Source organism: the organism of the source record quoted next, unplaced genomic scaffold (genome assembly GCF_019419815.1).
Source record: "Pyrus x bretschneideri cultivar Hongxiangsu unplaced genomic scaffold, Pyrus_bretschneideri_v1 Contig23, whole genome shotgun sequence".
Taxonomy (NCBI): domain Eukaryota; kingdom Viridiplantae; phylum Streptophyta; class Magnoliopsida; order Rosales; family Rosaceae; genus Pyrus; species Pyrus x bretschneideri.
In genome coordinates, this window is record NW_025999535.1 from 4,174,324 (window position 1) to 4,199,182 (window position 24,859).

At 36.9% G+C, this 24,859-nt stretch overlaps 2 protein-coding genes across 2 annotated transcripts; both read left to right on the forward strand.

The window, feature by feature from the left end:
• The first annotated feature begins 13,976 nt into the window (after positions 1 to 13,976).
• LOC103928820 (glutamate receptor 2.8-like) lies at positions 13,977 to 18,235 on the forward strand. The gene is made up of 5 exons (XM_009337916.2): positions 13,977 to 14,241; positions 15,393 to 16,636; positions 16,747 to 17,059; positions 17,162 to 17,559; positions 17,638 to 18,235. The coding sequence occupies exons 1-5, from the start codon at positions 13,977 to 13,979 to the stop codon at positions 18,034 to 18,036; spliced, it is 2,619 nt and encodes an 872-aa protein (XP_009336191.2). The 3' UTR covers positions 18,037 to 18,235.
• Positions 18,236 to 18,635: 400 nt separating this feature from the next.
• On the forward strand, positions 18,636 to 20,059 carry LOC125478138. Its single transcript, XM_048585924.1, has 2 exons — positions 18,636 to 19,888; positions 20,040 to 20,059. Exons 1-2 carry the CDS (start codon positions 18,766 to 18,768, stop codon positions 20,057 to 20,059), a joined length of 1,143 nt encoding a protein of 380 aa, XP_048441881.1. The 5' UTR covers positions 18,636 to 18,765.
• Positions 20,060 to 24,859: the final 4,800 nt, after the last annotated feature.

Sequence of the window (24,859 nt, forward strand, 5' to 3'; positions counted from 1 at the left end):
TTGTCGGTTATATCCGACATAAAGTCTTGGTGGATATAAAAAAAATCATGTCGGTTATAACTGATAGTATTTTGAATCTTTTTTTTTTAAATATTTTTGACAGATTCTGGCGGTTTTTAAGTTAATGGTGGCGATTATGACCGACAGAAATTGACTACTTTATTATTTTACTTTCTGGCAGTTATTATTTTAGTATGCTAGCGATTATAACCGACAGAAATGAAAATTTTATTCTTTTTAAATGTTATAATGATTAAAAATAAATAAATAAATAAACACATTTTAATTTTTTTTTTTTTTTTCACTCATGACCCTAAAGTCTAATGAACCCAATTCCCACGAGCCATAAATTTTCTAAGAGAATAATAACAACAGACTAAAATCTGAAGCTCAATCATTTTTGTAATAAGGATTATGCTCCCTCACAGGCAAGCAACAAGATAAAAGGAAATTCAAACAATTTTTTTCAATGCGTCACAAAGAACATTGTCTGGCACATAAACACACATGAACATCTGGTGTACTCTATCATGTCTGATTTTATTATTTTAAAATGTTATATTGATTATAAATAAATAAATAAACACATGTTTAAAATTTTTTTTTTCACTCGTGGCCCTGTTGGATATAACCGACACGAACAAAGCAAAATTTTGGACGGCCGCCAGAATAATCTCTTAATGTTTTTTTTTTTGGCGATTTTTTAATTTCTGAGTATATACAAACATATTTGACGGTTGGATCATTGAAACTAGTTTCATAGAATGCATATCCTATCAAATTGATAGATTTAACAAACACATAAGAGTTAATGTTATACTTCCATTAAGTATAAAATAAGATTTATCCACTAGTGTACATATTTTAAATTGAAGATCGAATTTATTCATTGCATTCTTATAGGGTCAAGGAGTGTAGCTATAAAAAATCATCAAAATCGGAGCTAGAATAACCGTTAAATTGTTATTTTTCATTTATAACCATCGAAAACTTTTGTTCCGTTACCTAATCTCTGAATGTTTGTTTTTTGCAATTTTTTACGTATGCGATCTCGAAGTGTGTATAAACAAGTTTGACGGTTGGATCGTTGAAAAATGTTTCGTAGAATGCGTATCGCTTCAAAATGGTATATTAAACAAACACTTAAAGAGTTAATGTTATACTTCCCCATCAAGTATAAAATAAAATTTTTTGGTATCCACCTGTGTAAATATTTTAAATTGAAGATCGAATTTGTTCAATGTATTGTTATAGGGTCGACAAGTGTAGCTATAAAAAATCATCAAAATCGGAGCTAAAATAACCGTTAAATTGTGATTTTTCGTTTATAACCGTCGAAAACTTTTGTTCCATTACGTAATCTCTTAATGTTTGTTTTTTTACGATTTTTTACGTATGCGATCTCGGAGTGTGTACAAATAAGTTTGACGATTAGATCATTAAAACAAGTTCGTAGAATGTGTATCGCGTCAAAATGGTAAATTAAATAAACACTTAAGAGTTAATGTTATACATCCATTAAGTATAAAATAAGATTTATCCACTAATGTGAATATTTTAAATTGAAGATCGAATTCATTCATTACATTCTTAAATGGTCAAGGAGTGTAGCTGTAAAAAGTATAAAATAAGATTTTGTGAATATTTTAAATTGAAGTATAAAATAAGATTTTGTGGTATCTACTAGTGTGAATATTTTAAATTAAAGATTGAATGCATTCATTGCATTCTTATAAGATCGAGGAGTGTATCTGTAAAAAAACATCAAAATCTAAGCTAAAATAGCCGTTAAATTGTGATTTTTCATTTATAACCATCGAAAACTTTTGTTTTGTTACGTAATCTCTTAATATTTATTTTTTTAAAGATTTTTTACGTAAGCAATCTCAGAGTGTGTACAAATAAGTTTGACGGTTGGATCGTTGAAAAAAGTTTCGTAGAATGCATATCGCATCAAAACGGTAGATTAAACAAACACTTAGAGTTAATATTATACTTCCATTAAGTATAAAATAAGATTTTGTGGTATCTACTAGTGTAAATGTTTTAAATTGTGATTTTTCATTTATAACCGTCGAAAACTTTTGTTCCGTTACCTAATCTCTGAATGTTTTTTTTTTTTTGTGATTTTTTACGTATGCTATCTTGTAGTATCCACAAAAAAGTTTGACGGTTAGATCATGGAAACTAGTTTCATAGAATACATATCTCCGTCAAATTTACCTAAATTTTTATGTGGGAAAGTAATTTGTCCTAAATTTTTATTTATGTTTTTCAAGTATTGATTAGACAATATTTAGTTTGTGTGACGACATTTTCATTATACAATTATCTTTTTGTTTCTTTATTGCATATTTTACATTGGTTTTTATCTATTAAGCCCAACAATTATTTATTTATTTTTTAAAACGTATTCTATTTAAATACATATTATTTATTTATTTATTTATTAAACCAGTCAATTATTATTTTATTTTTTAAAATCGTAACAAAATTTTGAGGGGTATTCAAAATTTTGGAAGGGAATTTAAAACTTTGGGAGGGAATTTTGGAGGGATTTTTACCGTCATTTTTTTCTGTTGGTTATAACCGACAGTAATGAAAATTTTATATCGATTTTTATTTTAAAAAAAAATTCTATCGGTTTTAACCGACAATAATGGCCCTATTGGTTGATTAAAAGCAGTCCTATCAGAATTAGATATTCCAAACTCGTTAGTGCCAACCTCATGTTCACTGGAGTCGACTAAATCACTTGCTGCTTTAGTTGATGAACTGAAGATTCCAGAGGCAAAAATTGGACTTGGTGCTGGAGTGTTGGCTTTTGTTTGGCTATATTCACCTATCCAAGGGTACGCAATTGTTATTTGTTTGTATAATCGACTACTTTCAGTTCTTGACTATTGATTCTTATTTTCTCGTTCTCTGATTCCTTCTCTTTATGGCTTAGATTTAAGCCTGCTACCGTTGTTATCACTTCAGAACTTCCATTGGGTTCAGGCTTGGGTTCATTTGCCGCATTCTGTGTTGCACTTTCAGGTGCTCTTCTTTCTTTCTCAGATTCTGTAAGTCTGGATTTGAGCCACAAAGAGTGGACCATTTTTGGGGAAAGTGAACTTGATTTGCTGAACAAATGGGCTTTTGAAGGTGAAAAGATCTTCCAACTCCAGATTGGTCCAACCCACCACATACAAACACCGTACACGCACGTTTCTTCTTCCCCGTTACATGGTTTTTGGATTTTTGCTTTCTCTGATTCTCTGTGTTGTTGCTTCATCTGATTTTCTTCGTTCTTCTATTTATGGAAGATGTGGGTTTTCTCTTCTGTTTTTCTGGGATGGATTGTTGTGTTTTGTGTTGGGAAGAAGGTTAGTGGAGTTGGGTTTTGGATCTTTTGAATTCGAGCTTCAAATTCCATTGTGCCTGGGGGTTCAAGCATGTTGCCCAATCTGGGTTGCTCATTAGCTGCAAATTCTGATTTCGAGCAGAAGGGGAGAAGAATGCTCAGCAAGAAAAAAGGAGAATGCTCTCATGTCTTTTATTATTATTATTATTATTAATATATCTGTTGTCGGTTTTAGCCGACAGAAAATGCTTTACTTATTCATTATTAATATTTTCTATCGGTTATAACCGACACAAGTTCTGTTGGATATATATATTTTATGTCGGTTTTATCCTATAGAAAATGCTCTTATTTATTCATTATTAATATATTTTATGTCGGTTATATCCGACACAAGTTCTGTCGATTTTAGAGTATTTTCTGTCGGAAAATTCATTTCCTAACGCTGGCAATTCTGTCGCTTATTATATCCGCCACTGCATCCATTTTCTGTCGAATTTTGCATAATATTCGACAATAATATATGTTTTTTGTCGATTTTTGGACCACCAACAACAGATAATTTTGTAGTAGTGACTCCCAGTGAGTACCCAAATATTATCCACATATATATATATATATATTTACATAATGAACAGTGAAGAATGATCTGCGATTATGTTAGCATGCAATTTGCGTTTATAGTTTATTTTGGCAGTGGCTAAGAGAACACAGTTTGGAAAATGCAGAAGACTTAATGAGGAGCAAAGAATCTGCATTGGAGGAGTAATTAAATTGTGTATGAAATTTAAATACAAGTCTGCTTTGACAGTGTACAGTATTGGCAACTGGCAAGAAACTTGAAACCAACCTTTCAAAGTCCACTGATCTACTTGGTCCTACTTCTGCACGGTGCATGGGAGCCTTCCACCGCAGTATATAAGATGGTCTTTCTACCGATTGCCAATTGGTTAAATTAGATGCTTTCTTTCTACCATCACTCTCATCTTTAGCTGCACGTTCAACGATATATCCGCTACTTGTAAAAAAAGGAACAATTATTCTGTAGCTGAATGAGAGAATTTTGGTTCAACTAGAGATAGCAAACTTGTAAAAGAAATCCTCTAAAGTCTATCGTTAACCCTAACCCTAACCCTAATTAATTAGCAGATAACCCAAACTAGAGATAACATCAGATTTCAATTATACCCACGAAAGCAAAACTTTATAACGCTAACCCTAATCATAGCCTGTCTTAATCTATATTGTGACTATTGTATCACCCACTCTTCATCATAGCCCTAACAATATTACAACTTGATCTGTCTCTCAAAATATTTTGAATTTCCTTCACGTACAGATCCTCTGCAGCAAGACAAAGCTCTTCTTATGCCAGCAGTTGCACCACACGAAGGGAGTCAGTCTCAACTTCGAATGGTAACCAGCCGGTGCAACTCCATACAATTCAGTTGACAATACTGAGATCAGCGAGGGGGCAGGAATAGCGACAACACTGCACTCCTGCGCGCAGAATCATCAACAGCCCCAACTCCCTGATTATGTACCGCCGTGCCGCATCAAATGCTCCATCCACATTCAATTTATATCCACCAACTGCTGGCTGTTTCCAGTGCTTGTATTTCTCATGCCTTACAAAGTTGTTTTCTTAAAGATGCTGCCCTAATCCTAAGTATGAATGGTTTTATGATATCATATTTATTATCTTATGTTGATTAATAAAGCATCCAAATAGACAAATATGTAAGATTCTTACTTTCAAGCATTTGTTACCTACTCTTTGGTAAATATTTCAAGCATAGTTTCGGAAAAAATATGTAATATTCTTTCTCTCAAGCATTTGTTACCAATTCTTTGGCAATTATTTTCAAGCATAGTTTCAGAAGATATAATGTTGAAAGGGTGTAAAAGAACATGCTAAAACTTTATGTGGAGAGTATGGGATGTAGGCGTGGCTAAGTAAAGTGGTTGTATTAAGATAATTACTAACTTAAAAAATAAATGTAAGATGTTTTTAGCCCGCGGGACATATTCAACAAAATGTAGAGTATTCTTTTGACAAAAAAAAACAAAAACAAAATGTAGAGTATTAATTAAACAGAATGTGTCGTGTATTTAACAAGTTTTAGGTGAATGAAGAGTCAATGAAAAGGACATTTCAAGCAAATGCTCAAAACCCCAATATATGAGGATTGCATGCTTCATTATCAACGTTCACAAGAATTGATGCAATATTTTAAAAGCATATATACAGGAACCTCAGGTGAATAAAGGTTTATGAGCACCAATTGGAAAAGAGAAGATATGGGAAATAAGCCCACATATACGCGTTATGTGAGCCTCAAACACAAAGTCATCAACGAAAAACTTTTTTTAGTGGAAATCCCATTGACTTTATTTTTAGGTGCATGAGCATCTGAAATGGACCATTATGCATGATTCTGGAATCAAGTTCCCATAAGGTGAAATGGAAAAAAATGGTACATGAAATAAACTTGATGCAACTAAGGTTTACACGAAGCATTGCTACCAACAGTGGTGGATTTAGGAATTTACTTTGTGGAGTTTTAGTGTAAAAGATTCAAGCTTACAGAGCGCCCAAAATTTTGCATTTTTTTCATTGAGTCGTTTGTTCAAGCACTTAGTAGGCATGTGGTTGTCTCCCTAGTTCTATCAACAACTTCGAAGGCCTAACACGAGCAAAATCTGCCACTGCCAAGGCTTGTTCTAAGGCCTATTGAATATCACTTGGCAAGGCCTGCCGAATTCTGCCTAAGAGCCATTTCATCGAACAATTTGTTGGCTATAGGGTCCCCTGACGACTTCCTCCCTATGTTTCCTGACCTCCGCAGAGTCCCGGGACACAGGAGGACCCTTGGATTCGCCAATGCATGCTACTAGATATTAGCTCCAGTATTTGATTCTTGCGAATTGGTACTTACATTTTTTTATGCAAAGTGACAAGAGATTGAAATTAAGATTCAAACCATATCATTGTTTCCATTACAGAAATGCTTAGACTTTATTGCCGAATTTACATATTTCAAATGATTCTCAATCCATCCCACCATTTGAAATTTATGTCACTCAAGGCACCTGGAGTAATACTCAAGTTCTTGTCCTTTAAATAGTGCTCGAACTACTCTCGAGGCCCGTCAATAGTGCTTGAACCCCTTCAAATAGTTAAAATTCTAAAAGTGTAAAAATCAACACAAACGGATAAAAGTCTATAGCAAGATCAACTTTGGCTACTTTTCAAAAGTTTCCCATGAGTACTTACCATAGATTTGTGATGATAAGTGTTCTATTACCAGAGTTGCAGGCCCCACCGCACACTATCTGTGGGAAATCAGTGGGCACAGTGTGGCATTGAGATCATATTCTAATTTCATACCTGTGGATTATCTGGTTTGGTTCCCTTCATTAAAAAGAAGAAGAAAAAATATAAAGAATTTATGCTTAAGGCAAATTGATGAGAGCAAGCGTATGAGCTGATAACTCTCTGCGAATCCGAATCGAACAACTGTATGCCCATCAGCTATAAATACTGAATAGAGGCTTCATCCGACCACTGTGGCATACCTCCATTAATTGTACAATGATCATATTTCAATGGAAGAGATGTCAAACATGGAAAAAGGAGCCTTGTTTGGTAGCCGAGGATGATTTGCCTGCAGCCTCGATCCTAAAGAGTAAAGAGGTTTATTACACGATAAAAATCAGAAAAACCCTAGTTAAGTTCTCAGGTAGTCACTCCTCGGCGGCTTGACAAGCTCTTCTCTCTCATGCTGGGCTGCTCTCTTCCTCAAATTCCCCCACACACTTGCAGTGTACGGATGCATATGCCATTGAATGTTTGGCAACTGTGAGACTGCACTCATATTTTTCTTCTTACATGTAGAAGACGAAATCACGGTATGCGTTAACTTAATACATTGCTAGTCTATTTCCTTAATGGTTCTCGACATTGGCTATGTCCGCGGACAGACCCCAGAATAAGCATTCCCCGCCTAGAAGATAAAGGTAAATTTTTTGAGCGTCTGGACCCTAGTTTAATGGTTACATATTAGTTACCAACTAATACTACAGTCTAGTGGCTTCTCCTTACTAATAAGTGATAGATTTCACATTCGATTCACATGGATGGCGATGACATAATATATTTATGTTGAATTCAATACATCATAACTGGCCTACTATGTGGTTTAGCCCAATTTTTCTTCCCTTTAGAGTAATAATGTCCCCTCTCCTAGAATAGACTATAGTTGTACAAATAAAGTAGTTAAATAGTGGTTTTCTTGATTTTTATTCTCCTTTTCTTGGCACGTTTTATGGATTTCTAGTTTAAGTTTACAGTGTTCTAGTGTTTTTCTAAGCCTTAACCAGTTCGGTCAGTGTGTGTGTGTGTATATATATATATATATAGTTCAAGAGATGAGGATGACAGGGCAAACCTTGAGCTTCAACCATATTATGATCAGCTTAATTAAATAAGTCAAAAACTATTATGTACTGCTGATTTGTTTTTTGAATTATCATTTGAGTGAAAATTAGGTCTCTAAATTATTTTTTTCAGTAAAATAAGTTTGTAAATTCATTAAATTTTGCTTTATTATATTGAAAGTTATTCTATCTAATTTTTCATCAACTTAAGTTATGTGACTTGCTTGACACATTTTAGAGGGTAAATCATCATTTTCTTGCCTATAAGCTCTTAACGTTGCATATTGGTTGCTACTCTCTAATTATATTTAACCCCGTACACTTTTTTTTCCCGAAAACATATTTCCCATATTTTTGTATATGTTAACAAAAAAGCTCCATGTAATTTTTTTCAAATTTTTTTGTGAATTTTTTTTTTTTTTTTTTTTTTGCTGTTTTTTTAAGTATATATAGTTGTTGACGAATTATTATTATTAGGTACAATACATTACATATATATTATCTGCGGGTACGTTTGAATTTACAAAAATCATTAATTGGTACGTTTATTTGCAATTTTGGTAAGTTTGATTTGATACATATTATGACAAAAAAAGGTATAATCAAATCACTAAAAGGCATAGATGTTTGATCTATAAAATTCAAAACTAAAGCGCCTATATCAAAAGATCCCTTACTGAAAATATGTGCAGTATATATATATATATATATATATAGAGAGAGAGAGAGAGAGAGAGAGAGAGAGAGAGAGAGAGAGACTTCGACCTAGATATTCAAGTGGACACCAAAATCAAGACATATTGGTCGACACTTGAAAGCTGACGAAGCCATAATATTTAATTAATGTGTAAAAAGTACAAGTAGATTAAAAAACAAAGTTTAAAACTAATTTAATCTAGGAGTGATAGTGCACAATGTGGAAGAATCCTTATTACAAATGCATACAGTACTAGAGCATAGATAAAAGTGCATTAAAAATAAGAATATTCTCATTCTAAGTAGGATGGATATTACGTACACAACAACTAACAGGAAATAAATTTCCAACATTTTCAAAAGTGGATGTTAGAATCCGCCAACAATCCCTTGCCACATAATCCAACTACTAAGTCCTGGAGGGGGGCAAAGCATAAAGTGTGAGTGGGCATAAATATAAAGACTTGTTAAAACCTTTGCTTTCATAACATATTGATCCCTCAGTGTAAAACTCGTATAGTTTTCAAAATCATACTACAAATAAGTATGAAAAACCCAAGTGAAATGTATAAAAGCAGCTATGCTAAGGATACGGGTGAATCATGGATAACACAATAAATGTAACACAATGTGCTCATAAAAAAATGTAGACACACAAGTCTATGTAGAAAGTAGCTACATGAATAAGTTGGGTGTAATAATATAAGTTCGAGTACTACATACGCATGAAGATAGCGGTAGGCGCGTCATATATGAATCCTAGATGCAAAAGCAACGAGTACATGTTACCTATAATAGATCCAATGTGAGCATAATGGTTTAATGTGAAGATACACGGGAAATTGGTCCTGGCCCGGACGAGTACTATAGACATCAGTGCACTTATGCATGATGAGCAGTTCAAATATGTAGAATCATGCCATCATAATTTCATAAATCTCAATATCATCATTAGCACTTATATTTATAAATAAAAGCACGACATGATATAAAAGCCATTATGGAAACTATAACTATATAATATAGTTTGAAAACAAAGCATACTCACTAATACGTCGTCGGGTCATAAACGTCTTGTTTTGCTTGATCTCTAATCTCTTCAGAATACGTCTCTCCTAAATGTGAAACCACTATACTAATCATTACATTACTCAAAACTTGTAAATTGTAACAATCCATCCCGATTTTATCAGAACAAAGGGGTATTTTCGTGAAATTTCACCTTGAGCTACATCTTTTTCTTTTAAAATTGGTTTTTTGGTTCTTAAATGGTGAGCCCAAGGAGCCCACCCATGAACTTTGTCCCCCGGCTCCTCTTTTCTTTTTCTGCCACGTGGCACTTCTTCCCCACTTTTTCTCTCTTCTATCTCCTTCCTTCCTGATTCTCTCCCTCACTTTTCTCTCTTCTCTCTTTCTTTCCCTGTGCTTCCTCTCTCTGTGCTATCTCCTCACCGTCGAACCCATATATACACACGAGCAGCAATCATCACCTCCATCCTTCCTTTCTCTACGTGTTCCAGGAAGCTAGGATCGAGGGAGGATCATCTCAACCTCCACGTGGTTACTGCCACTGTACAAAATTCCTCCGACGAGATTTCCTCGTCCCTCAAACGTAGGTAAGCCCTAGAATCCCTTGGTTAGTATTTACATAGAATTATGGGATGAAATTGAGTAGCTTTGATAGCTGTAAGACGCAGAAACACCTCGGGAGGACCTCTGTAGTTTTTCCGACGTTAAACCGTGGTCGTTTGGCCATCTTTTAGGCCATTTTCCGGCCAACTACGGCCACCACTCGTTCCCCACTTTGAATTTATTTTCCACATTCCTAACTACATTTTGGCTTTTGAATCACTCAATTGGTTAAGAAACAAAGAAGTTACAAAGCTTTGAAAACTCCTCAAACCTTCGGCCAAAAACCCAGTTTTCCGACGAGCACCGCCCCTTTTGAGGCGTTTTCCGACCAAACCATGGCGATTTGGCCGGCATGCAGTATCAATCTCTTTATCTCGTCAATTACTACAACTTTCATTGTTTTTTTACTTGATTTCGTTGAGTAACGAAGAAGTTATGGGCGTTCGAAGTGGTGCCCAGAAACCGACCAATTCATTGGCCTGAAAACGGGTCAACCCGACCCAAGTCCTTTGAAACTAGCCAAAAACCCATGGGCCTCCAGCCCAACCCGTGACCCTTTCAAACCCAAACCCAATTAATTACCCCAGGCCCTTTTATCAACCCAATTCCTTAACCCATTAGCCTAGAAACCCTAAACCCTTTAGGCCTAAACCCCTTAACCCATTTACCCAGAACCCAAACCCTTTTTAATTATCAAACCCCAAAAGCCCTTAGAGGCCAAAACCTTTAACCCTAACCGGCCCAAATCCTGTATGAGGAATATTCTGTTAGGGAATATTCCGTCAGGGAATATTTTAGGAATATTCTATTGACTGTTACGAAATTTAACTAAAATCCTTCTTAGGGCAATTCGACGTCCTGAATCCGTTTCTAACATCCGTTTTCCCAAATTCAATTGTTTTAATATAGTTTTATTAATTGGACCCTTTATGTGCTTATGCGCAATTTTTGTGGCGTTTCCGTCTTCGCTAGTTTGCGTGGCTCTTTAGTAGCGAAGTATCTGTGAGTGGACCTTCTAAAATGCATGTTTTGATAGTAGAAATGCATACATGAAACACATGATTTAATGACTACGTTTTATGATATAACATGCTTATCGAGGCTAACTTGAATTATTATTATTTTTCCTATAACCCGTGTTCTTATAGAATATTTGATGGATGACGATATAATATTTGAATCACTCAATTGCTTTTCAATATATACATGTTCAATGGTTTTGTACTTACCTAGTGGTCCCAATTCTGCTTCTAGACGAGGGATAGATTTCAGTCCATCCCGGACGATGGTTATGGTGTTGGCATAGGGCTTGAAGTGGTTTTCCTCTGGCTATTAGCACATGGACAAGGAGCTGGCATAGGGCCTAAAGGGATATTTTCCTCTGGCTGTTCACACATAAACGGGGAGCTGGCATGGGGTCTGGAGGGATATTGGACATTCACTAGTGATTACTATATATATGAGTTATGATTTGAGACTTTGCACGGCATGCTAGGTTTCAGAAAACCTATATTTATCATGATATATGTGTTTTCATAAAATCTGGGGGTTAGTACGTTGATAATTATTTTATTTTATATATATATATATATATATCAACTTGGTTCACTCATGTTTGTTTTGCGCCCCTTTCAGGATTTAGAATCGAGACATACAATCCCGACGTCAAGGCACTTCCGCATCGGCATCTTCGAGTCCTCTCGATGTAGCTAGGACCCATCCTTTTATTCATTCAATTTTATATTATTTCTTTTAGTGTTTTAGATTATATGTGTGCTCTGAACACGTTCTTTAAATGCATATTCTTTATTTTTTATATTTATAAGTCTTATCTATCCCTTGTTTTTAGCTTTTGCACTCAATAAATGACTTTTGTTACCCTCAGGTGCTGGCCAGCACGTACCTATCCTGCTATTCGGGGAATATCGGGATCGGGACATATCATAAATACTGAGAAAAAGACTCTGAAATTCCTTTTATTTGCTCAAAACAGGGATTGGAAGTACTTAAAACAAGGTTCACACGCCGGCTGGTAACTGTCACGCGGCTGCACGCACCGACCGTGGAATATTCAATCACCGTTACAAAATATGCAGTTGGCATAAAACAATATTCAGGGAAGAAATATACCTTCAGTTAACGGAATGTGCAAACGTCGTTAGAGAATATTTACCGTTACAAATATTTGGTCGTCTCCTACCTCACGCAGATCGCCGGAGTCGCCGCTCGTTGTCGTCCGTCGGCCGAAACTTCATCAGAATCTAGGTTTTTTGGCCGAAAATTTTCCAGAAACCATAGTTCCAAAACTCAACCAAAATTCACAACCTAGACTAATTTGAGGGCGTAGAATCCTAAGAAGTCCTGCTCGAAAATAAGGTGGTGGACCTCTTCGAATTTGTGTAGATACGAGCACGAAATGCTCGAACCTGACCATAGGAGTGATGAAGAGTGGGTTGATGACCTCAATCTCGTGCAACCCAATGAGATTTGGTCCGAAAAAGACTCGTCGTTGCTCTGCAACTTGTTGGAATTGCAGAAAAACCATTTTTCTTAAATTTTCTTCGAAAGGAAGCCAATCAACACAAACCATACATGAATCTTTATCTACTGAACAAGCTAGAACGATTTGTGGTGGTTAGAAGACTTACCTTCACCGGTAACAATGAGAATCTCGTCGAAAATGCTTGTCCGTTTCTAAGCTCTCGTGTTCAAGCTTCTCCACCATGAATCTCACAAAACAGCGAATATGGTGGTGATCAGAGAGTCGAGATGAAAACGGTGGTCCGTTTTACATCCCATTTGCACTCAGGGCCGGGATGTACACGTAGTGATTAGTACTACAAGATATGGCAAGAAAGGAGACAAAGTATGAAATGAGCTCAAACATCCACGTACAATTGCCACTTAGCTATTCCAAGAGCATTTTCGTAATTTCACAACTTTAAGAAAGTAACATACAATAAAATTAGGGACGGATTGTTACATAGCAATCCAACCTACCTACATGAAAATCAGTAAAACTAAAAGGTAACAACAAGAAATAAATGAGTAAACTATAGTTGGATTAGTTCACCTTGTATCTCTATGTGTAGAATTTGATGACCTTATACTTGGGCTCCAAATGATGAAAATTCAAAGTATAACATTTTTAGTCTTTAATTTGGACAATTGCATGAATATTGAAACCTACAAGGGGGTTATTACTAGGAAATTCAAATGGTCATTTTCACTTTACCAATTCCAATTATATCATATTAGAGAATATTAGAGCATCAATTATATTTGCTAAGTAAGTTTCTTTGAGGTTGTACTTGTACATGCATGGAAACTACAGCAAGTATAGATTTACAAGAGTTGACATGACACCTAAAAGACACATTCGGACAAAAAATAGACCTAATCAATGTTAAGAATTCAAATTTTGCTGCAAGACGACATGAAAACATTAATTTACACCACGTGTGTGTCTATATATACACATATGTCGTCTTGTTGAAGTACTCTACTGATTTAGCCTATAGTTCTGTCAAGTTAACCTTCATTAGGGAGTGATATATATCAGATATTGGAAGTTTCACAAAGATATTAAAAAGAAAAAAAATTTAAATTTTAAGCCGCATTCTAGATGTAATTTTGGCCAAGATGGAGTTGAATTGATTCCTTGCACCATACTGCAGAAATACTGTATATGTGCATGCATGCAAGGAAAAAAAACCAAAGTATTGATTGATTCCTAATGTTGACTATATGACCCAAGAAAAAAGCAGGGAATTTATTAATGTTGACTGAGTAAAAAGTATATACCGCAGCAGTCTTGTCAATATAAATAGGAAGAGAGCTCTAAAAGCCATTCTTAAAAAAAATGTCTAAGTTTGCTCTTCTTTTTTATTTCTTGATCACAGTTTCAGTTAGGGAAGGAATTACAACATTTGGAAATGCCAATACAATAGAGAACGAACCCGGAATGGGACTAGGTGCTATTATCGACAACAGTTCTCGGATTGGAAAAGAAGAGAGAGTGGCAATTCAAATGGCATTGGATGATCATTTTGATTCCACTGGGAATCAGAGATTGGTTCTGCACGTAAGAAACTCTCAGAGGGAGCCCTTGCAGGCAGCACTTGCAGGTAATTAGAGCCTGTTTGGTATCCTATTTAAAAATTTTCATAATTTCTCAAAACATTTCTTGAAAACAATTTTCTTTAATACTCAAAAACTTGATTGGTTTGCAATTTAAAAATTTTAAATCTTACGACTTAAAGTAGACAAAGAGATCTAAAAAGAGTGGGTCGCAGGAGAGGGAGAAAAAGGAGAGAGGAGGAAAGAAAGTAAGAGATGATTGAAGGAAATAGAAAGAAGAGAGTGGATCGGACGAGATAGAGAGGAAGAGGAGTGAGAGAAAGAACCGAGAGAATAAACAGAGCGGATTGAAGGAGAGACGAAAAAGATAAAAATAAAATAAAATAAAAAAGAGGAGAGAGAGCAATGGATTTGGAGTGAGAGGAGAGGAGGGAGAGAAAAGGAGTGAGTTAAGTTTAAAAATTCTAAAAACTCACTTTTTATGTTTTTAGATAATAGACTATATTTTTTAGTTAGTCTTGAATTTAGTTTTTTAAAATAGTCCACCAAACAAGTTTTTAAGACCTAAAATTTGAAAAATTGTTTTTGAATTTAAAAAGTTGGATTCAAGTAGAGTACTAAACAGATCCTTAGCTTTTTACCCTTGCTTATTTTCTTTCTTTATTTGTAAAGGTGATATTGGGAGGGGAAATAGAACCTAAAACATTGGATATAGAGGTCGTTGACCACTTAATTTGCAAGCCTTTGCTATATATGTATACTTCCTTATTAAGCTTTATATGGTTAATATAAGCTTAAAGTTTAAACCAAATGGTTTAAAAATTACGCAAAAAAAAACGGTAAGTTTCCTCAAAAAGTTGAAGATTGGTTGAATTGTGGCCTAATCCATAAACCATAAACCCTAAACAATTCTTCACATCCTTTCATTGTACGTGTGCATATATAACTTAATTATCTAAACCTAATGTGCGACAATTCTTCACATTGTCAAGAGTTTTCCCATATCGAAAAGTTACAAAGGCATATAAGAAGTTGGATCACTTAAACTATTACCAATTAGTCAATTACCATAAACCCTAAAAATTCTTCACATTGTACATGTACATAATATATAGCTTAACTGTCTAAACTTGATGTGCGACAATTCCTCAATTCGTAATACAACACTTCTAATGCCATAACATTTATCAATCTGCAGCTAAATTTCTTATAGATGAGCAAAAAGTGCAAGCTATTATAGGACCTCATACATGGGAAGAGACATCATTAGTAGCTAAGGTTGGCAGTGAGACTCATACCGCAATTGTTTCCCTTGCTGAGGCTAATCCAATGTGGGCAACTGAGCTGTGGCCCTTTCTGGTTCAAGCTTCTCGTAACCGGTTGAAACAAATGGAAGCAATTGCCGCTATAGTTCAGTCTTGGGAATGGCATCAAGTCACTGTAATTTACCAAGATAGAGATTCTTCAGCCAATGAAGTCTTACCTCATCTCTCTGATGCCTTGAGACAAGTTGGTGCAGAAATTAGGCACCTTGTAGCTCTCCCTCCTTTTGCTTCTTCTTCATTAATTGAAGAGCTTGAGAAAATCCGAAGAGACCAGTGTAGAGTCTTTGTTGTACATTTGTCTGCGCCATTGGCAGTGCAACTATTCCGGAAGGCAAAAGAAATGGAGATGATGGAAAAGGATTATGTATGGATCACCACTGATCCTATTACAAGCCTTGTCCACTCCTTTAATGCCTCCACCATCTCAACAATGCAAGGGATCATCGGACTCAAGAGCTACCTCCCCGAAAGCGGGAAACAATCTAAGGACTTTGATCATAAGTTTCGTAAAAGGTTTAGCTCGGAACACCCTGAAGAGGGTAACAATGAACCAGGAATCTTTGCAGCACAGGCTTATGATGCTGCAAGGGCAGTGGCTTTAGCTGTGACAGAAAGCAGGAAAGGGAGGAACTTGTCAGCAAAACTTTTGCAAAGCGATTTTCATGGCTTAAATGGAAGAATTAAGTTCAGTGACCAAAAATTAGCTCCACAACATGTATTTCAAATCATCAATGTGAATGGAAAGAGTTACAGAGAAGTTGGATACTGGTCAGATGGATTAGGATTCTCACTGACTCTAGGTGAACGTGCTACTAACAGATCTTCTATGAAATATTTGGGGCAAGTGTTTTGGCCAGGGGGGCCTTGGTTGACTCCAAAAGGGTGGACTGAACCAACAACAAACGCAAACGTGCTGAGAATTGGCGTGCCGACAGGATCAACATTTAAACAGTACGTAAATGTGAAGAAAGATCCATTGGGACATAACTTATCTTTCAGTGGACTTGCAATAGATCTCTTCAAGGCAACCCTAAAGGAGCTGCCTTACCCTTTGCCCTACGAGTTCTTTCCTTTCGAAGGAACATACGATTCTTTAGTGGAGCAAATCCATTTGCATGTAAGATATTTACTTTCCAGTCTCTTCAGTTGATTAATTAGTCCAAATTGCATATGCCATTATTTTATATTTCATGGAATAATTAAAGATCAATCAAATTTGACTTGCAGAAATTTGATGCTGTAGTTGGTGATGTGTCAATAGTGTCCCACAGATATAAGCACGCAGAATTCACACATCCCTACACCGAATCAGGATTGGTAATGATAGTTCCAGTCAGGTCCATAACATGTAGCAAAGCATGGTTATTTATGAGACCTTTCACAAAAGCAATGTGGGCACTGATAGGAGCGATCAATGTCTACAATGGCTTTGTCGTGTGGCTGATAGAGCGAAACTATTGTCCTGAACTCAAAGGTTCTGTGCTAAATCAAATAGGAAGCTTGATTTGGCTATCCTTCACCACTCTCTTCTCCTTGCACGGTAATTTCGTAACCCACATTGATGTTCAATTTCATTTTCTTCTTCTCTATTTTTTCTAAAACTTGTCTAAATACAACTTCTATTTGTTTTGACTGAGCAAAGGAGATAAGCTGCATAGCAATTTGTCTAGGATGACAACGGTGGTCTGGCTATTTATGGCACTAATCATCACGCAGACATACACGGCTAACTTTGCCAGCATGCTCACTGTCCAGCAGCTTGAACCTACTGTAACAGATGTGGATGCGCTGCTGCGAACCAACGCCATGGTTGGTCATGGTAGGGGATCCTTTGTTTCAGCCTATTTAAGGGAAGTCTTGGGCTTCCACCCCAACAATATTATGCAGTGTAACTCCTCAGAAGAATATGCCTTAGCCCTCAGAAGTAAAGTAATTGCTGCTGCCTTTCTTGAAGCCCCTTTGGCAAAAATATTCCTTGGAAAATACTGCAAAGCCTTTATGGCAGTTGGACCGACTTACAAAGTTGGAGGATTTGGATTTGTAATTCTCTAGCTTCTCACCAAGTTAATCTTCTGCACTTAAGTTAAACTATATATAAACTAAGCTTTTATGCTACAGGTATTTCCAAAAGGATCTCTGTTGCTTCCTAGTGTAACAGAAGCAATGCTAAAGGTAACCGAAAGTGGTGAACTTCGGATTTTAGAGAACAGCATGCTGGCGTCTCTAAAGTGCGTGGATGCAGAAACAGATGGTGCTGTTGATAATCCTAGTCTAAGCCCCAAAAGCTTTTGGGTACTATTCATACTCACAGGAGGAACATCGACAATTGCTCTTGTGGTTTACAGTTTTCGCATTTGTAAATCAATGCTTGAACACAAAACCAACTGGAAGTTCATATTGGATGTAATGAAACAATGGGGAGGTCCAAACAGGAGGTTCTCAAGAAGAGACAGCGATATTAATGAAGAAAGCCATGCATATCCTTCAAATGCATCTGCCGTGCAAGCTCAAGTCTAGACATTGACACCATTGGCAACAAAATTAGATAACCGAAAATATTTTCCACTTCTAATAGGATTGCATTCAAGTTTGCATATAAAAGAGTGCAGTTTTAACCATTATGTACAAGGGGAAGCGCATTTGCAGATGCAAAACCACTGCATAGAAAACATAGGATTGGCCGACTCTCTAATCCTGTAACACGTTACCGTGTAGCTAGAGTGTTGAATTGTAATCTTGTCTTGGCCCAAAGATAATTGATCCGGCCCATACACAAAGAAAGATCCATGCACATGCTAGAGAATTCTAGCAAAGTTCAAGTTGGTGGAAGAGTCTAGAAGAATGGTGAGGATTCCACCAATATACAAGATTAGTGTAGATAATTCTAGCTTAGGAAGGTAATGGAATTATCTAGATATCTCTAGCATGATGTTTTCATGCTTCTCCAAGGTTCCATCCATGCCTATAAAAGGAGAAGGCATCCACACCATTTGTAACAACCAAGATAGCAAGTAGCAAGAAGTGAGAGTGTCAAGTAAGAAATAAGAAGAAGCAACACAGCTTCTAAGAGTGTTTGAGTGTTTCCTTTTGTACTAAGTTTGTGAGTGAATAAAACCTTGTGTAATACTTTGAGAATTCTTTCTTTCTCTTGCCTATCAATTCCGCTGCGTTACATTTTTCTTTGTGAGATAAACATCTCCAAAGTAGTGAAGCATTTTTAAACCCCAACAAAGTGGTACCAGAGCTATGGCTAGCAATGCTATGGCAGCCTTCCAAGTTCCAGTGCTCGATAGCAACAACTTCGATAATTGGAGTATCAAAATGAAGGCCCTTTTGGGTGCACACGATGTCTGGGAAGTCGTGGAGAAAGGCTACACTGAGCCAGAAGATGAAGCTACTCTGTCTCAACCCCAGAAGGAGAGTTTGAAAGATTCAAGAAAGAGAGACAAGAAGGCTCTCTACCTCATCTACCAAGCATTAGATGACAATGGCTTTGAGAAGGTCTCGAGTGCAACCTCTGCCAAGCAAGCATGGGAGAAGCTTCAAACCTCTTACAAAGGAGCCGAACAAGTGAAAAAGGTTCGTCTTCAAGTATTAAGAGGTGAGTTCGAATCTCTACAAATGAAAGAGTCTGAATCAATCTCTGATTATTTCTCAAGAGTCTTAGCCGTTTCCAATCAATTAAAAAGAAACGGAGAAAAGTTAGAAGATGTTAGAATTATGGAGAAGATACTACGCTCGTTGGACCCCAAGTTCGAGCACATTGTCGTGACGATTGAAGAAACTAAAAACTTGGAAGAAATTAGTATAGAGCAATTAATGGGTTCACTACAAGCATATGAAGAGAAACATAAGAAGAGGCAAGGGAATGATGAGCAGCTCCTTAAGACGCATGTTCAGCCAAAGAAGAAAGAAGAAAGCTTCGACAACGAGAGAAGCCGATACGGAAGAAGTCGTGGTCGAGGTCGCGGACGTGGATGTGGTTGGAACTTAAACAACCATAGCAACTACGAAAGAGGAGAAAGCTCAACAAAAGGTCGCGGAAGAGGACGCTCAAACTCAAGGTATGAAAAATCTCAAGTTCAATGCTATAATTGTCAAAAGTTTGGGCATTATGCTTGGGAATGTAGAGCTCCAAACAGCAGACTTGATGAGAAGGTCAATTATGTGAAAGAAGAGAAAGAAGAGAATGGTGTTGTGCTACTAGCATGCAAGAACAATGATGGAGACCAAGACTATACGTGGTACCTTGACACCGGCGCCACCAACCACATGTGCGGAAGAAGAAGCATCTTCGTAGAGCTCAATGAATCAGTGAGTGGCAACGTTTCTTTTGGAGATGAATCCAAAATACCCGTAAAAGGAAAAGGTAACATCCTTATTCCCTTGGAAAATGGCGGTCACCAATTAATTTCAAATGTCTACTACGTGCCCAATATGAAAAGCAACATTTTGAGTTTGGGTCAACTCTTAGAAAAAGGTTATGATTTTCATACGAAAAATTATATCTTTTTTCTTAGAGATGACAAAGGAAGATTAATTGCCAAGGCGAAAATGTCAAAGAATAGGATGTTTCCCATGAACATTCAAAACGATGTTGCAAAGTGTCTTAAGATATGTTACAAAGACATATCTTGGCTTTGGCATCTTCGTTTTGGGCATCTTAACTTTGGGGGATTGGAGTTATTATCCAAGAAGGAGATGGTGAGAGGCTTACCGTGTATCAGCCACCCTGATCAAGTTTGCGAAGGATGTTTACTTGGGAAACAGTTCAGGAAAAGCTTTCCAAAGGAGTCGACCACAAGAGCCCAGAAGCCACTCGAGCTCATTCACACCGATGTGTGCGGTCCAATAAAACCAAGCTCTTTGGGTAAAAATAATTATTTCCTTCTCTTCATTGATGATTTTTCAAGAAAAACCTGGGTGTATTTCTTGAAGCAAAAATCAGAAGTCTTTGGAGCATTCAAGAAGTTCAAAGCCACTGTAGAAAATGAGAGTGGTTGCAAGATCAAAGCCATGAGATCTGATCGAGGAGGAGAATTCACTTTGAAGGAATGTCAAGAGTTTTGTGAAGCAAATGGAATTCGTCGACCTTTGCCAGTTCCAAGATCCCCTCAACAAAATGGAGTGGCAGAAAGAAAAAATCGAACCATCCTCGACATGGCTCGAAGCATGCTCAAAAGCAAGAAATTACCTAAGGAATTGTGGGCAGAAGCTGTAGCATGTGCTGTCTACCTATCCAATCGGTCTCCAACAAGGAGTGTGTGGGGAAAAACTCCGCAAGAAGCATGGAGTGGAAGAAAACCAGGTATTTCTCATCTAAGAGTTTTTGGAAGCATAGCCCATGTACACGTACCAGACGAGAGGAGAACCAAACTCGACGACAAAAGTGAGAAGTTCATCTTCATCGGCAATGACACCAATTCAAAAGGCTATAAGCTGTATAATCCAAACAATGGGAAGACGGTGATCAGTCGAGACGTGATGTTCGATGAAGAAGAAGAATGGGATTTTGGCCCGCATGCAGGTGATCTTCACTTCTTTCCTCAATTTGAAGACGATAATGAACAAGGGATGATGGAGCAAGCAAGAGAGGTTCAACAAGAATCCACTACTCCACCTACTTCACCAACATCAACCAATCATGGTAATTCATCAACATCAGCATTGTCAAGTGGAAGTCTAAATGAAAGAGAAGTACCACGCACAAGAAGTATACGAGATCTTTATGAGGTAGTTGAAAGACTTGATAATCCTACACTTTTCTGTCTTTTTGCTGATTGTGAACCAGTCGACTTCCAAGAAGCAGTGCAAGATACTAAGTGGAGGAAAGCAATGGATGAAGAAATTGAAGCAATCCAGAATAATGATACATGGGAACTCACTATTCTTCCAAAAGGACACAAAGCCATCGGAGTCAAGTGGGTGTACAAGACAAAGAAAAATGCCAATGGAGAGGTCGAAAGATACAAGGCAAGACTAGTGGCGAAAGGCTATAGTCAAAGAGCCGGAATCGACTATGATGAGGTATTCGCACCCGTTGCTCGGTTGGAAACTATACGATTACTAATTTCTTTGGCAGCTCAAAACAGTTGGAAGATTCAACAAATGGATGTGAAGTCCGCCTTCCTAAATAGAGTCCTTGAAGAAGAAGTCTACATTCAGCAACCGTCAGGCTATGAGATCAAAGGGCATGAAGACAAAGTTCTGAAGCTGAAGAAAGCCCTCTATGGGTTAAAACAAGCGCCACGAGCATGGAATAGTCGCATCGACAAGTACTTTCAGGAAAACAACTTCATCAAGTGCCCTCATGAACATACTCTCTACGTCAAAGTCAAAGATGGAGATATTTTGATTGTGTGCTTATATGTGGATGATCTAATCTTCACCAGGAGTAATCCAAGCATGTTTGAAGAGTTCAAGAGAGTGATGACCAAAGAATTTGAGATGACCGACATCGGGTTGATGGCATATTACCTAGGCATTGAAGTCAAGCAGAACGAAGAAGGAATTTTCATCTCCCAAGAAAGCTACACAAAGGAGATACTGAAAAAGTTCAAAATGGACGACTGCAAGCCCGTGAGCACGCCAATGGAGTGCGGAGTCAAACTAACCAAGTATGACAAAGGAGAAAGCGTAGATCCAACATTTTTCAAAAGCCTAGTTGGAAGCTTGCGCTACTTGACTTGCACAAGACCAGATATTCTCTATGCTGTCGGATTAATCAGTCGCCACATGGAGAATCCCACAACTACACATTTGAAAACAGCCAAAAGAATTCTTCGATACCTCAAAGGTACTGTTAACTTTGGCTTGTTTTATTCAAGTTCTGATAACTACAAACTTGTTGGATATAGCGACAGTGATTGGGCAGGAGATTCCGACGATAGAAAAAGCACTACTGGATTTGTGTTCTTCATGGGAGACACTGCATTCACATGGATGTCAAAGAAGCAACCGATTGTCACTCTCTCTACCTGCGAAGCTGAATATGTAGCTGCTACTTCATGTGTCTGCCATGCAATCTGGCTGAGAAACTTGCTGAAAGAATTAAGAATGCGACAAGAAGAGCCAACAAAGATCTATGTCGACAACAAGTCTGCAATAGCTCTAGCAAAGAATCCAGTATTCCATGACAGGAGCAAACACATAGATACCCGTTATCATTTCTTAAGAGAGTGCATTGCAAGAAAGGATGTGCAAGTGGAATACGTGAAGTCTCAAGACCAAGTTGCCGACATATTCACCAAGCCACTCAAACAAGAAGACTTTGTCAGACTAAGAAACTCAATTGGCGTCACAAGACAAGATTAAGGGGGGATGTTGAATTGTAATCTTGTCTTGGCCCAAAGATAATTGATCCGGCCCATACACAAAGAAAGATCCATGCACATGCTAGAGAATTCTAGCAAAGTTCAAGTTGGTGGAAGAGTCTAGAAGAATGGTGAGGATTCCACCAATATACAAGATTAGTGTAGATAATTCTAGCTTAGGAAGGTAATGGAATTATCTAAATATCTCTAGCATGATGTTTTCATGCTTCTCCAAGGTTCCATCCATGCCTATAAAAGGAGAAGGCATCCACACCATTTGTAACAACCAAGATAGCAAGTAGCAAGAAGTGAGAGTGTCAAGTAAGAAATAAGAAGAAGCAACAAAGCTTCTAAGAGTGTTTGAGTGTTTCCTTTTGTACTAAGTTTGTGAGTGAATAAAACCTTGTGTAATACTTTGAGAATTCTTTCTTTCTCTTGCCTATCAATTCCGCTGCGTTACATTTTTCTTTGTGAGATAAATATCTCCAAAGTAGTGAAGCATTTTTAAACCCCAACAAGGAGTTCCTTTCTACTTTTCGAACTGTTGGCTCAGTATTTTTATTTTCAATACCATAGAATAAACATTGTAAACTTGTGACATAGTTTTTTTCTAAAACAGCGAAACTTGTAACATAGCTTTGTGAAAAAGAATAATCATCAGTCAAAGTCGCTAAAGTTCTGCATCGTGTATTGCTTTACGATTCAAAGTAGATAGTGCTGTACTTAGAACATTCCCCAGAATTGTTACTTGAAAGGTCTGATTCTCAAGAACCAGCAGAGGGCTTCAATCATTTTCTTCACCACCATGTCCCCATGATTTGTGTGGAATTATCAGAGAGACGGGTCGTACGGCTCACTTCTAACAACACCGATATTATCACAAAATGCCTTAGTATTATTTGGAATGAGATTAGGGTATTTAAACTTTTCTTTTTTCATTGATACGGTCGATATGGGATATTTCAACAATCAGTGTACCACTATATGTAAGAAAATTTGTAAACACAATGAAGTCTATATATATTTGTTTTTTTGCTTCAGTTTCATGTCCTCTGAAAATCCTACCCCTACCCATGGCAGAATCCGAAAAATTCATTTCATAATCTAACTCCAGAATAAATATTGATGCAGCTAAAGTAGCCCTTTAGCACTCCCGTTGATGATGTGAGAACGCAAAGCCAATCAAGAATTATACTTTGCTTTGGCAGATGATGTTCACACTCCCATTTCATTCATTTTCACTCCTCCCTCTTATTTCTATGCTTTCATAACGAAACGAAAAAAGGAGAATGAAAAGAAAAAAAAATAATAACTCTTTAGATACTATGTAAATTTCACCACAATGGAGTCATGGATGCTGTCTTGACAAGTCAGTTAAACTGAAACTGTAAGATACATGAGCTCAGTCCGGGCTAAGAGAAGAATACAACCAGGAACCGAGCCCTAAATTTCGGAAAGTAATTTCATCGGTCATATTTGAAGAAACGATCTAGGACGGTCAAACATAAACTCGTAATCCCATTCCATCAATCCAGAGTGAGGAATTAATCTAATGTCAAGATTTCTCTACCTGCAAGAACTTGGCTAGGAACAATTCAAAGGCCATTCTTTTCTGAACTTTCAACAGTTTAGACCAAAATTAATTCCCATATACTTAATCATGGTCAAGCTGATAAGGAATGTAAGTTTGTCTTAGTCTTCCTAAAATAGTAGTCCAAATAGCATGCATGAGGCAGTGCTACTTGTCTATGAAACAATTTAAATTCCAAATGAACGATTCAAAGTAGGGACTAAAATTTATGTACGTAAGTGCAAGGTGGACCAAAGAGGTATGCATGTATATAGATGTTACTAGGAAATTGATCTTGATTTGCTTGGAATCTAAGTAATATGAATAAAACGTTGATATCAAGTGGTTTAACCATAACTCTTTTACTGTGTTAATAGATGTCCCAAGTTCGAATTTGCTTTCTTTCGTTATTAGAAAAAAATTCGCAGTACGACTGCTTCGAAATATGCTTTGGAAA

Excerpts from the sequence above, each read along its gene's own strand:
- LOC103928820 (XM_009337916.2), top strand. The coding sequence starts at position 13,977 with ATGTCTAAGTTTGCTCTTCTTTTTTATTTCTTGATCACAGTTTCAGTT. Across the intron at positions 14,242-15,392 it reads CTTGCAGGCAGCACTTGCAG|CTAAATTTCTTATAGATGAG; the intron begins GTAATTAGAGCC and ends ATCAATCTGCAG. Across the intron at positions 17,560-17,637 it reads AAGTTGGAGGATTTGGATTT|GTATTTCCAAAAGGATCTCT; the intron begins GTAATTCTCTAG and ends TTTATGCTACAG.
- LOC125478138 (XM_048585924.1), top strand. The coding sequence starts at position 18,766 with ATGGCTAGCAATGCTATGGCAGCCTTCCAAGTTCCAGTGCTCGATAGC. Across the intron at positions 19,889-20,039 it reads AATACCCGTAAAAGGAAAAG|AGATGACAAAGGAAGATTAA; the intron begins GTAACATCCTTA and ends CTTTTTTCTTAG.